Here is a 12,387-nt window from a genome sequence, read left to right on the forward strand (position 1 = left end):
AATGTTTATGTGATTGACTTACTATCGGGCAGTTGATGGGGAAGAAAATCTGGACCATGTTGTGTGATATGTTATTAATAGTTTGTGATGATCTTGTTTTTCTAGATAAAATTTGATCCCGGGACCCTCCTTCTTAGTACGCACCGTCTAATTTGGAGAGATCAGAAGAATCATGTAAGTTTGAATTATTTGCATCAGTTTTAGGTTTTAAGTCACTAATTTCTTTCATTTTTTCTTTCTGGCAAAGCTATAAGTAGATGCGATAAATTTTTGCTTTCCGATGTCAGGAGAATGTGTCCCGTGGTCTCTCTTGATAGAGTGCAGATAGAGGAGTTAAGTTCTAGCCTCTCATTCAACCCTGAAACAGAAGAGTTTTTCTCTGAAAATTACTGTACAGAGAGTCTTGGTGACTCCTGGATTTTAAGTCCAAATCAGATCCTCCCCGGCATTCGAGTGTCCCCATCAGTCAGCAGTCCTTAAGGCAACCCAGTCTCCCTGATTGTTGTTGAGAAACAGGAGGAGGACGCCTGCTGCCAAGGGCATGCTTCCACCTAGATGCTGAGGGGCACTGCCTCTGGGTCACTCAGCAAGAGGAGAGAACCCCTCCCACCCCATTTCTGCATTTCAGTTATAGTATAGACCTGACATCTTTATTTCAAAGAGTTTTAACTTGAAAGTGTGTGTGTGTCTCTGTGTGTAAGTTTCTTTCGTGTGAAAGAAGCAACACAGCATGGCCCCCAACCCCATGAAATTTTAGTTCTACAGGTAAACTATCCATTGTACTGAGGCTCTTGGAAAGGTCACTAACCAGTGCAAATTCTGTCTCTTTTTGCCCTGCAAGAACCAATTTTTTCCCCCTTGGTGGTAATACTGCCCTTGTTGATAATGCATACCTCAGAACTGGTAATTTGCCTAATTCTTTATTTTTAAAGAAATAAGCATTCAAGAAAGACATCTTTTTTTTGGAAGGATAGCTGTCCTCAAGCCATATATTTGTAAATTATTCTTAGTATAATTTTTTTGAGTATCATGGAAGGAAGCTAATATGGCTATCATTAGACCTGTTCAATGGCCAGTCATTCATAATGAAAGGAAAAGTCATCACAGAACTTTATTCCTATTTCTAGTTGATCATAAGTTTCTCAACTTGCCACACACCCCATGAATTTATAAAACAAGGACTTCTGAGGAATCTTATGGGTCCTGTTTTCTCTTGATTCCCTCCCAGGAATGCTGCATGGCCATTCCTCTTTCCCAAATCGTGTTCATTGAAGAACAGGCAGCTGGAATTGGAAAAAGGTAAGGTCCGTATATGACAGTCTTCATGCACAAAAGTGTCTCCAGTCAAGCCATCCTCCTTACCTTGGTTGTGTCATTGACCAGTCAGTCATGGCCGTGACGCCTATATGCGAGCGAATCTGTTGGTTGTGTTTACCTTGAGAAGGGTATTGTCCTGGGGGAATAGAGAAATAGGCGAGGAAGGTTAAGAGGCATAAACTTCTAGTTACAAAATAACTGAGTCATGGGAATGAAAGGGACGGTGTGGGGAATATAGTAAAAAATTAGGTCATCTCTTTGTACGGTGTCATGTAATAGGCAGACTCCTGAGTAGCTCAAACGGTAAAGAGTTTGCTTGCAATGTGGGAGGCCTGGGTTCGATCCTTGGACCAGGAAGATCCCTGGAAAAGGGCATGGTAACCACTCCAGTATTCTTGCCTGGAGAATTCCGTGGACAGAGCCTGGCGGGCTACAGTCTATGGGGTGGCAAAGAGTTGGACACAACTGAGCAAGTTTCACTTTCATATAATAACTAGACTTATCATGGGATGGTTTTGAAATGTGTAGAAACATCAAACCTGTCTGTTGTATAACAGAAACTAACATAGTGTTGGAGGTCAGTTATACTTCAACTAAATTCATGGAAAAAGAGATCAGATTTGTGGTTGCCAGAGGTGGGGCAGGGAGGGAAGAAAAAATTGGATGAAAGTGGTCAAAAGGCACAGACTTCCAGTAATAATATAAATAAGCAATAGGGATATGATGTATGACATGATGAATATAATTATCACTGCTGTACACTATATATGAGAGTTGTTGAGAGTAAATCCTAAGAGTTCTCCTCACAAGGGCAAAAAAAATTTTTTTTTTCTATTTAATTTTGTATTGGATGTTCACTGAATTTACTCTGGTAATTGTTTCATGATATGTGTAACTCAAATCATTATGCTCCACACCTTAAACTTCTAGTGTTGTATGTCAGTTATATTTCAAAACTGGGGGAAAATATCTATGTTTACAAAAAGATGTTATCCTACTTTAAACTCATTGATAAATGGAAGTCATTCTTAAAGCATGAATCAAGTACTAAGGTTGTTGTAGTATCCTCGGGTCATAATAAATAAGGGTGGGTCAGCTGTCACTGAATGTATTTTCAGACAGTTGAATCATTTTTTTTGCCCTGACAGATGGCTTGCAGGATCTTAGTTCCTTGACCAGGGATTGAACCCAGGCCCCTGGCAGTGAAAGTGCAGAGTCCCAGCCACTGGACCTCCAGGGAACTCCCCTGACATTTGCTTTTACGCATCTCTGTATCTCTCGTGGTCACCTGATGCGAAGAGCTGACTCCTCGGAAAAGACCCTGATGCTGGAAAAGATGGAAGTCAGGAGGAGAAGGGGACGAGATGAGATGGTTAGATAGCATCACCGACCCCATGGACACGAGTTTGAGCAAACTCTGGGAGATGGTGGCAGACAGAGGATCCTGGCATGGTGCAGATCATGGAGGCACAAAGAGTCTGGCATGACTTAATGGCTGAGCAACAATAACATCTCTCATTCAGTACTTAAGATCAGAAGTGACCCATCTGAGCAAAGTGCCTGACTTTACTCCTAATTCTAGTTGACCATAAGTTTCTCAGCTTCAACTTTTTTAGGCATCAGTGTTGAATAGGGCGTCACAAGAGTTGTTGTCCAAACTGGGACATTTATTAGAATAATAGGGCACCCTACTTATCATTAGACCAGGCAAGTATAAAAAACAGGACTGTCCCCAAGCAAACCAGGAGATGTAGTCACCCTGGTTTAAAGCCACAGGTTGAAATGTTTCCGTTTATTCAAGTATATAAGACATTTTGGCTTATATATACTTGGGCGCATATAATTGAGGACAACTTGCAAACAAATATTGCTGGTAAGGAGTTTTTCCCCTACCTGGGCTTATCTTTAGCTTTCACGTAGTCAGATCCTGCAGGCAAAGAACCGGGTCCCTCAGCAGCGAGAGCACAGGGTCCTAACCACCGGACTGGCAGGGAATTTCCAGCATGACTCTTTTTATGCTGACTTTGTTTACGCTTCATTTTGTATCATCTTTCAGCTTTTCACTGAGTTTCCTTTGAAAAGTCCTGATAGTTAGGGCTCCAGGTTTTTTAGTTTTAAAGGCTGTACGGTGCGTGTGCTCACTCCTAACAATTCTAATTTCATAGTTTGTTTCATTTCAAACAGTCTTGGGATTCTGGTTACTCGGTTTTATTTGCTTGCTTCACTTAAAGATAGTCCCCAAGAAGGAACCCATGGAGAGTCCATCCATGCCTAGCCCCAGTTCACTAACCAAAGCATTTGTGACATCAAGGAGGCCCCACACGTGGTTGTTCAATTTTAGGATGATATTTAGGCAGCTCTGTGGATCTAAACAAAGTAATACTGCGTAATCGGTATATCCCTTGTGTTGGCCCAAAAGTTCATTTGGGTTTTTCTAGAAGATGTTATAGGAAAACTCGAACGAACGTTGTGGCCAACCCAATATAATGTGGTCATAGAGAAAAATGTCTAAGCTGGGTATGCAAGATATTTTGAGTTTTTCAGTTTTGCTCATGTTGGTAGGAGATTGTTTATTGAGCTGGTTGGGGGAAAAAAAGACATAGAACTGAACAAATACAGTGGTGTTTTTAATGGCCTGGAAGATAGCAATTGTCATAAAGATCATAGCAGTTTGTGATCCTGGGGCAGCAGCGTTTTGAGAATTGTTTTTGCTGCAGGATATCTCTCTAAATCATGTCATTGACTGAGTGGCATTTTCCAAAAATGACACTGTGGAATGTTAGTTTTGGATGGAGTTTTAATAAAATGTCAGCTGGCCAGTTTTACGCAGATAAGTTTTCACATTTTGTTTTCAAATGAGTACGGTCGTATGCCTTGGCAGAGATAATCGGCCCCCTAGTCACCTTTGGAGATGACGGGGTGGAAAACCTGATTGTCAACCAGCATCATAAACCACCCCATTTCTGCAAGTTTATTTTGAACTGATTTCCTAAAACCACATTTTTATTTAATCTATAGAGCTGGTAACTTGAATCTTTTGGTGCACAGCGTATACATTTTAAGTAGAGAGATTTTTGAGAGGTTCATTAATACTGAATTGATACAGACTTTAAAAGGATTCCTTTCAGGATGTTCTTTGTTTCTACGTGAATTTTTTAAGTGATCTGAAATATGTTAAAAGTTACAAAAATAGAATTAGTGTTTGTTTGTTTTTTTTACTCCACTGGGTCTCCGTTGCTGCAGGTGGGCTTTCTCTAGCTGGGGTGAGTGGGGGCTTCTCATTGTGGTGGCCTCTCTTGTGGCAGAGCACAGGCTCTAGGGCACGTGGGCTCAGTAGTTGGCGCTCGCAGGCTGTCGAGCGCAGGCTCAGTAGTTGGCGCTCCCGGGCTCTCGGGCGCAGGCTCGGTAGTTGGCGCTCCCGGGCTCTCGGGCGCAGGTTCAGTAGTTGGCGCTCCCGGGCTCTTGAGCGCAGGCTCAGTAGTTGTGGTGCATGGGCTTAGTTGCTCTGTGGCATGTGGGATCTTCCCGGACCGGGGATCAAACCCGTATTCCCTTAGTTGCATCGTGGATTCTTAGCCACTGGACCATCCAGAAAGCTGCCAAATTAGTGATTCTTTAAAGGCAATTAAATACATTCCATCTGCTCTTTCTTCAGTGCGAAAATAGTGGTTCATCTTCACCCAGCTGCTTCTAACAAAGAACCTGGCCCGTTCCAGAGCAGTAAGAACTCCTACATCAAGCTCTCCTTCAAGGAACATGGCCAGATTGAGGTAAGTCTCCTTATGAATAAAACTGAACTAGAAAAGTGCATTTGTATGAATTCTGGTTGTTGTTTGTTTATAGGGTGGAAGGCAGTATTGCTCAATGTACCAGTTTTCACTATAAGTTTCCAATAAAATTTTTATCATCTCTTAAACCTGATCAGTGAAGAATATGAAGTTTAGGTTTCAGTGGGAACAGGAAGCATGAGGATGTGGGAACAGGAAAGATCGGAGGCTGGAAATGAGCTAAGTCGTGGCACTAGGTGACTAGTGAAGTATTCGGTGCTGTTGTTTGTTTGGATGAAGGGACAGCGGATGATGCAGTGAAATGTGTAACTTCCTCTGTGCCTGAAAGTTCACCAGCCTTACACCAGGCAGTCTACCAGTATTAACTCCATACCGTTGTAAGTTCTTATTCCACGGTATCATGGTTTATATGTTCTGGCTAATAATTTGGTATGTAAATATTCTTTAGACATTGATAAACCTGTGTTTATCTCCCCACCAGATCATAAAGTGTTTATGTTCTTTTTCTTTATAGCATCTGACCCAGTGTTCTCAATCCATAGGCTCTGAGTAAATTGAAGTGACTAACTCAAGTCATTCTCACTGTAGTTGAAAGATACAGTTGTTGTTTTGTTTTGTTTTTTTTACAAGCATAGGCATGTTTTGGCCCTAATATCTGACCTCACATTTTAACTAGACAAATTATTCTCTGCTTCCTTCATGGATAATGGTTGTGTATTTTTCTTGGCACTGGGTCAGTTTCAGTATGGATCGAAAACAATCCACACATGCAGGATTGTTTAAAGTCAGTCTATTTATTTCATTGTCACTCATCTCTTTGTTGAGAATAGTTCACTTTATTGTAGAAGGTCAGTTCCTTCTTTTTTTTTTTCCTTTGTGTTTTCTGAAGTTGATCCAAGAAAAGAACTTCCTTTGATTTCCTTTGATGTCTCTGAGAATTCTAGGCTTGTCACAAATGACCGAACAGACCTCTCAACTAAACAAATGTTAAGTAATGATGTGTATGAGGATGCCACAGCCTGCCTGATTCAGAATCGTGTATTAACACATATATATGGAATCTTCAAAGGTGGCACTGATGAACCCATTTGCAGGGCAGCGGTGGAAATGCAGGCTTGTGGACACAGTGGGGGAAGGAGGGGCAGGACAAACTGAGAGTAGCGTTGAAACATATACACTCCCATATGTAAAATTAGATGGGCCGTGGAAGCTCAGCTCAGCGCTCTGCGGCAACCTAGAGGGGTGGGATGGTTGGGAGGGGGAGGTTCAGGAGGGAGGGGACATATGTACACCTATGGCTGATTCATGTTGATGTATGGCAGAATCCAGCACAGTGTGGCAAGGCAGTTGTCCTTCAATTAAAAAGAATTAAACAAATTTAAAAAATAAAGTGTTTGTATGTGCATAACAGTTTTACAGGCGTCTATCAGAGGAGATGACACAGCGAAGATGGGAGAATATGCCAGTTTCCCAGTCATTACAAGCAAATCGAGGACCCCAGGTATTTTTTTACCTGTTTCCTAATCCAGTGTTTTCAGCTCTGTCTTTGCATCGTCATTAAAGGGAAAAGAATTCTCTGATTTTAGAGCTCGCCAGAACCAAAATGGTGATGTTCTAATTAGAACCTTATTTTCACAGAACCTGACTTAGTACTCTATAGACAGTAGACACTTAGAAATAACACATGATCAACTACTTACCAAGTTAGATTCCATCTTCTGGCATTCTGTTCTTCATAATTAGTGTGGCATCTGAGAGAACAGACAGTAGTACCACGGGGTGACATTTTCCAAGCCAGTCTCATTCACCCCCAACTCTGGACAGACACTCAAATGTGTAAAAGTAGCTTGTATAATAACTGTCAAGTACCAGAATTTTAACTCTTAATTTTTTGCACATTTGAGGCCCTATTAAATATCTGATACATACATGATGACTTGCTAGAAAACAAAAATGAATAGGAAATTTAATTTATACCTGAAATACAGAGTAAAAATATGCCATCTATTGTTGTGTTCAGTTTTTATTTATAATGATTTGAAGGTCATTATATGTGGCCATAAACCAACAAACGTTTTAAAAGGAAATGGATGTAATTGTGTGCTGTTTTTCTTGGGTTCTTTGTGAGTCCTCTCTCGCCATTGAACACACAGTGTGGTGGGGTTACAAAAGAGTGTGTTCTTCCTATTTGGGACGTTTTATTTTCTACTTTTGTTTTTCAGCCAGGAAGAATAAGGGCTGTAGGAATCGTAGGTATTGAAAGGAAACTGGAAGAAAAAAGAAAAGAAACTGACAAAAACATTTCTGAGGTAATTATTACACAAGTTCCTGTCAGCTGTCTTTCTCCGCCATCTTGCTTATTCTTTGGGATACAGCTGTGGCTGCCTCCATTCTGTGTATTGGAATATAGCTTTCCTGAAGCCACAGTTTGCATTGAACGCGTCTACTTCAGGTTGGCATAATTAAGCCCAAATGTATTTTAAAAAGGTTTTCCAGAAAGGAATAAAAAAGAAATACAGATGGATTTTGTGATGTTAGAAAACGTCATGAATTATTGTGCATATATTTTAAACTCTAGGTGGCATTGACTGGACGGTACTCATAATGAATTCAAGGTCCCCTGTATAATTATTTTGAATGTTTGGTTAGCTTAGTTAAGAGGCAAATGCTATTCTGCGGCCCTTGAGTCTGATTGGACACCACCCGCTTCTGCACTGAGGACCACTCAGGACCAGGCATGGAGATAGTAAGAGTGGTTCAGACCAGCACATTACGTCTTCTAGGAGCACAGCTTGCACTTTGGTGTTTCTGAAACCTCATCATATTTGAGGAAATTCAAGTAAAGGGGAGGAGAAGGCAATGGCACCCCACTCCAGTACTCTTGCCTGGAAAATCCCATGGATGGAGGAGCCTGGTGGGCTGCAGTCCACGGTGTAACTAAGAGTCGGACACGACTGAGCAACTTCACTTTCACTTTTCACTTTCATGCATTGGAGAAGGAAACCCACTCCAGTGTTCTTGCCTGGAGAATCCCAGGGACGGGGGAGCCTGGTGGGCTGCCGTCTATGGGGTTGCACAGAGTCGGACACGGCTGAAGCGACTTAGCAGCAGCAGCAAGTAAAGGGGAAGGAACTCTAGTTTAAAAAATGAGCAATGCATTAGATTTGGGCAGTCAGTTAATACATTTAAAACATAGCATCAGTTTTCCCATGTTTATATGAAAATGGTCTTGCATTTTTATGAAATGATTTTATGAAGTAATTTATCATAGTTTGTAAGTAAAATTCTGTTGATGAGTGCTGTTCATAGAATTTCAAAGATTTACCTCAATCAAATAAAGTCCAAACTGCAAATAGTTACCAAATACTTGTGTTAGTCAACGTTTCTTTTAAGGAGAAGTAGTATTTCAAAACCATAATCTGCCTGCTAGAAATTTGCATCTCTAATTGAGTTGATCTTTATTTGTAGCCGTTTCCGCTGGAAAAAGCTAGGGTTTTTTTTTTTTTTTTTTAGTAAAAGTGCTTCAAGAGGTCACACTGATGCTTCTTATTCAAATTCAGGACTACACTAGCGAAGAATTACTAAAACAGTTAAAAAGTATATATATACATATATATATATATATATATTTTTTTTTTTTGTATATGTTCTTCCCTTTCTTCCCAAATGTAAAACATAGGTGTGCTGTATCTGTTAATACAGTGTGTGCATTCAGCCACCATGTACCCTCTTGCACTTCCCCTGTCATTCAGTCTCATTCGTGAAAATAACTGTGTGATACCCCTCGTCCTCACGTTCACTTCCCTCTGTTCATTTCTGTTGCCTGACGCTCATCCTCTCGTAGATGTTTCAGAAAGTGCTCATGGGAATAATATTCCCTGAATTCTGGCACCTTTGTGTTCCTTGTACACAAAGGGCAGTTTTGCTGGATTTATAGTCCTTGGCTCACATTTTCTTTCCTGAGTGCCTTCAATATGTCACTTTCTCTTTTTCATCTGACATGAAGTGTTGCCGCCAGAGTAGTGAAAACCTGATATTCTCCGTTCTTTAAAGTTACTTGCTATTTTTTCTAGATGCTCAACAGATGTTTTTTGTTTTGTTTTGTTTTTTAAAGAAAGCTTTTGTCGTTTTACTAGAATGTCTAAGTGTTAGTCATTCTGGATTGTTATTCTCAGGGACACAGTATGCTTTTGTATTTGGTTTCAGACATGTTTTCATTTCAGAGAAGTTTTTCTATAATTTTCAATAATCGCTTTGGTATTTTTTTCCTCTGAGACTCCTATTAGCTGTATGTTGCAGCTTCATTGCCAGTCTTCACTCTTTGTGACTTTCTTTCCAACCCTTTTCAGCTTTTTTATTTTAGAAAAATGTCCTCTTTTTCACCTGTTGTTCCTCTTAAGATATTATCTGCTGTGTTTATTCCTCTTGTGTTCATCTAGTAGTATAGTCTTTTTTTTTTCCTTTAACTTTTCATTTTATTGATTTATTTTTGGCCACACCACGTGGCCTGCTAGATGTGGGATCTTAGTTCCCTGACCAGGGATCAAACTTGGTCCCCTTGCATTGGAAGCACAGAGCTTTAACCACTGGACCACCAGGGAAGTCCCTAGTATAGGCTTTATTTTAAAAATGATTAAAAAAAAAATTTTTTTTTAAAATTCATTCTTGATTTGTTGTTCTTTCACAACTTCTATCATTTTCTTAACATCTATCAGCTCATTTTGAAACTGAAGGTTAATTTTTGATCCCATCTGTGAAAGAGTCTTTCTGGCTTTTTTTCATTATCTGTAATGTTACTCGGCTCCTGATTTTCTTTTTTTCTTGTAATAACCTTGTGTGGGATTTGACCTTGATACTTTGCTGCCGCTAATTTTCGTGTGAAATTAGTTTTCCTGAATTTTTAGAGGAAGGCCTGGCTCAGGGCGGCATCTCTTACTCCACAGAGCTCACTCTTGCACTCTGTTCATGCAGGATGCACAAGGGAGGTGACTTGCCGTCCGTGGTTTCCTGGCCCCGTACCCACCCCTGCTTTTAGCTGCCCGTTTCCCCGCTTCCTCTGTTATCCCTGCCTCTGCTGCTGCTGCTAAGTCGCTTCAGTTGTGTCCGACTCGGTGCGACCCCGTAGACGGCAGCCCACCAGGCTCCCCCGTCCCTGGGATTCTCCAGGCAAGAACACTGGAGTGGGTTGCCATTTCCTTCTCCAATGCATGAAAGTGAAAAGTGAAAGGGAAGTTGCTCAGTCGTGTCCGACTCTTAGCGACCCCATGGACTGCAGCCCACCAGGCTCCTCCATCCATGGGATTTTCCAGGCAAGAGTACTGAGTGGGGCACCGTTTCCTTCTCCAGTCCCTGCCTCACTCAGGTTTTGATTCCTGTCTCAGTAGTTTCTCCCCAATGTGGGCTCCTGTCCTGGCCAGGAAGCCTGGGGGTGCGGGGGGGCCCTTTCCAGAGTTTACAGGCTGCTTCAGCCCAGCCTGAGGACCCCTTGCCCACACGCACTGCTGCAGTGGGCAGAGCTCTCCCCGTCTCAGTCCCTGACCTCAGGGTGCCCGCCTGCTCTCGAGTGATGCCCGCTGGCTGGTTCGGGGTCTCCCCTCCTCACGTCTGTCGGTTGCTCTGTTGCCTCCCTTTTTTCTCTCTGCCTCACTGTTAAGATCAGGCAGCTCTTGGGGCTCTCGGTGGCTTGTTTCCGCTAGCTTGTGTCTTGGGGTTCTTGTGGAGATCGCCTCACTCAGCTTCTTCATATATGTTGCCTGTGGGTCTTAGAGGTTTTGAGATCTCGTTGCCCCATTTTCATGGTGGGATTTGGAGAGATTCAAAAACGATGCTGCCACAGCCCCCATCTTCCCAGAATCCTCTAGTCCCATAAAATTCCAGCATTTTCTCATGAGACAGAAGGCTTCTTACTATCCAGAGAGGGAATCATCTCAGGGCTGGTGACGCGACTTGGAACCAGGGTTATGAGGACTCGGGTTTCCTGATTCTTAGACAAGTGTGGTCTGCTGCGTCCCGAGCGCTCTCTGCCACCCAGAAGGTGCTGTCGCTGTCCTCTTGCGGTGGCTCCTGTAGTCATCCTTCTGTGTGACACTTGGAGGTGGCATGGGGCAATGAACCAGTTTTGCATTATCAGTATTCCTGTTTCTAAAGGCTGCCATACTAACTTGGTGTTCAGAATAGCGTTTTTCTTAACTTACGCACTGTTATTCCACTTCAGTGTGGTTTTCAGAGTTGCATAGTCAGAGGAGTCTGCACAAGCATTGGGCTCTTGTGCAGGTCATTGATCTCTTCACCAGATGGTCCTTCCTCCGCTTCCCAGGTGGCGCAGTGGTAAAGAACCCACCTGCCAATGCAGGAGGCACAAGGGGATGTGGGTTTGATCCTTGGATTGGGAAGATCCCCTGGAGTAGAAAGTGGCAAACCACTCTAGTATTCTTGCCTGGCAAATTCCATGGACAAAGGAGCTGGTGGGCTACAGTCCATGGGGTCACAAGAAGTCAGACACAGCTGAGCGACTAACATGTTCAATGCTAATACCAAATTTTAGAATAATAATAGAAATAGAAGTGAGGATGCTTTTAATTATGCTTTATAATTACCTAGAATTTTTTATAGGTACTTCTTCCAAAATACTAAAATATTTGTATTTATTTTTTATGGACTATGCACATTGAGTTAATTTGTGTATTCTACATAGACTTACCATTATTTTCAGCAGACTTTTTCTATGAAAATATAATACAGTAAATAAAATGACTTACCATATAAAAATTTAGAAATGTTGTCTTTTCTTTTCACTTAGGTAAAAGAAATCTAGTAACTGTATACGCAAAGTAAAAGTCTTAAGTGTGTGAAGTGTCTGCATTTTAATTTTACTTGAAAATGAGGCTGGTTTGCGATTTGCCCTCCATTTAAACATTCGAATAGCCTTAGTTTCAGGGCCGTTGCCCAAAGTTTCCCACAAAAGGTTTCCTGCATCTGCTGGCCGCTGCTGATAAGAATCCAGTGTTTAAGCCTTTTGTTTATCTGAGGAAATTCCTGTTAGGTGTGTGCACATTCGTTCCCCTTTGTTTTCAGTAGCAGCCCAGTGAGTTGCCCATAAGAACTGTACACAGCACTCTATTCTTTTAGCAAAATCTTTCTGCAGATGGGGGATACGTGCCTGCATGTCATTAAGACGGGCACCAGCCAGGCTGAACCCGTGGACCACTGTTCTCGGTGGATTGAGTTTTCAATTAATGATAAGCTGCTTAATTGGTTTTAAAAAGTCACATCTGTGCACATC

General features: G+C 41.8%; 2 protein-coding genes across 2 annotated transcripts in view; one reads left to right on the top strand and one right to left on the bottom strand.

Annotated features, from left to right (window-relative positions):
• SLC25A15 (solute carrier family 25 member 15) overlaps positions 1-12,387 on the bottom strand; it is a 297,070-nt gene that overhangs the window by 110,037 nt on the left and 174,646 nt on the right. The gene's annotated exons all lie outside the window — the stretch shown is intronic.
• Positions 1-12,387, top strand: part of VPS36 (vacuolar protein sorting 36 homolog) — a 30,934-nt gene that overhangs the window by 9,213 nt on the left and 9,334 nt on the right. Inside the window, exons 2-6 of the mRNA XM_052650231.1 lie at positions 106-174; positions 1,229-1,299; positions 4,973-5,087; positions 6,517-6,606; positions 7,328-7,414. Coding sequence (XP_052506191.1) covers positions 106-174; positions 1,229-1,299; positions 4,973-5,087; positions 6,517-6,606; positions 7,328-7,414 — 432 coding nt within the window. The remainder of the gene's footprint in view (positions 1-105; positions 175-1,228; positions 1,300-4,972; positions 5,088-6,516; positions 6,607-7,327; positions 7,415-12,387) is intronic.

The sequence above is a fragment of the Budorcas taxicolor genome, chromosome 12 (assembly GCF_023091745.1).
Source record: "Budorcas taxicolor isolate Tak-1 chromosome 12, Takin1.1, whole genome shotgun sequence".
Classification (NCBI taxonomy): domain Eukaryota; kingdom Metazoa; phylum Chordata; class Mammalia; order Artiodactyla; family Bovidae; genus Budorcas; species Budorcas taxicolor.